Source organism: Macrobrachium rosenbergii, chromosome 56, assembly GCF_040412425.1.
Source record: "Macrobrachium rosenbergii isolate ZJJX-2024 chromosome 56, ASM4041242v1, whole genome shotgun sequence".
NCBI lineage: Eukaryota > Metazoa > Arthropoda > Malacostraca > Decapoda > Palaemonidae > Macrobrachium > Macrobrachium rosenbergii.
Window position 1 is genome coordinate 32,507,140 of NC_089796.1, and position 1,579 is coordinate 32,508,718.

Here is a 1,579-nt window from a genome sequence, read left to right on the forward strand (position 1 = left end):
TATAATAATAAATTAATACGATAAATTTAGAAACATACCAGAGGTTAAGAATCGGGCCTGTTTCATTTTCGATGGGGTAAACGGGTTTGTAATTATGAGATATTCACCCACTTATCCATCCTGGTAAAATGGACTGAAAATCGCACAACATTATGTTAGGTCTTATTTGCTTCGCCTTAAGTCCCCGAATGATACGGTCTGTAACCATTGTACCATGACACATTCTTCCTTTGGACATTAAAATTGTCATTGTATTAAGTAATAACAAAATTATTATTATCATTATTAACACAATAAGGCAATAAGTACTTACCAAATTATAGATATTCTATAAAAGTTGTACGAAAAATACTTGAGAGCAATGGAAGTAACGCTTAATTAAGTACTTTGCTGTCAACCAAAGTGGTAACACTGTTTAAAGGGAAGCAATAAACAACTACACGTGACTTTCGGGAGAGGCTAGCTAGCCTGTGATTGGTCCATTCGCGCTCTTCCCCCCCAAACATCCCCCCAGACTCCCGCGCAGTGGAGGTGAGAGAATAATCAGACGGATGAATTTCTGTTATGTTTGAGGCCAAAGGCTATTTAGAGTTGGAAGAAAATTAGCAAAAGGAGACTTGGACATGAAAATTTAGGTATCGAACTACGTTTTTATGTAATAAAACGATTTTTGCCCAAGTGTGGGAAATTGACGTTTTCGTTGTAGAAAATATATGATAGCGTAATCAAACAAATAACATTAATACAAAGCTGATAACCAATTATAAAATTGGTAAACAAACATAACAGCAACAGTGAAAGCTGATAACCAAGGTAAACATCAATCATCTTTGCTATATTCTGAATCTGAGGTGTCTTCACTAATGTCTATAGCAAAACTTTCTATCAAATGGTCAACTACTATATCTTTTTTATATATTCCTCTTCTATCTTTCTGGTGTGACGAATACGTTTTTTTCCAGTAATCTGCATTAATTGCTTCTGTCTCTCCTCTAGCTACTGCGTCTATCCGTGGAAGAGTTTGATTGGCATTAGAGTTCTGGCTTCGAATCGATGACTTTAACTGAGACCAAATCAGTTCAATAGGGTTCAGATGGCTGTGATATGGAGGCAGCCGTAGTACTTCATGTCCCTTTTCAAGTGCCATTTCATCAGTACAAAAGACCTGATTGTGTTTGTTTAGTTTAACAAGACAGAGCAGTTCAACCTTCATAAGAGATGGATCATGCGGAATCTTGTTTTCTGTTAACCACTGGATTATTTGGCTGGTTTTTGAACTATCAGTTGGTGCTTTGTTCATAAACTTCGAATGGTAAGATGCGTTGTCCATGATGATTAGAGAATGACTTGGGATATTTGGTAAAAGTTGATTCTCAAACCATGAGTGGAAACATTTGTGATACATAGGATCGTGATAACCTCCTTAGGTTCCAGTTTTAGATTTGGACATGAGGAGTGCCCCTGGTATAAATCCATTATTTCCACCAGCATGAACAATAATGAACCTTGCCCCTTTTCCTGTCTTTAATTTTGGACCGATAGATCCGTCCCTTACTGTCCGACACTTGGCAACACATTC

At 37.0% G+C, this 1,579-nt stretch overlaps 1 protein-coding gene across 1 annotated transcript; it reads right to left on the reverse strand.

Annotated features, from left to right (window-relative positions):
• Positions 1–820: 820 nt before the first annotated feature.
• Positions 821–1,330, reverse strand: LOC136836153 (uncharacterized). Its single transcript, XM_067100150.1, has one exon. The coding sequence runs from the start codon at positions 1,328–1,330 to the stop codon at positions 821–823; it is 510 nt and encodes a 169-aa protein (XP_066956251.1).
• Between the last annotated feature and the right edge of the window lie 249 nt (positions 1,331–1,579).

Excerpts from the sequence above, each read along its gene's own strand:
- LOC136836153 (XM_067100150.1), bottom strand. The coding sequence starts at position 1,330 with ATGGACAACGCATCTTACCATTCGAAGTTTATGAACAAAGCACCAACT.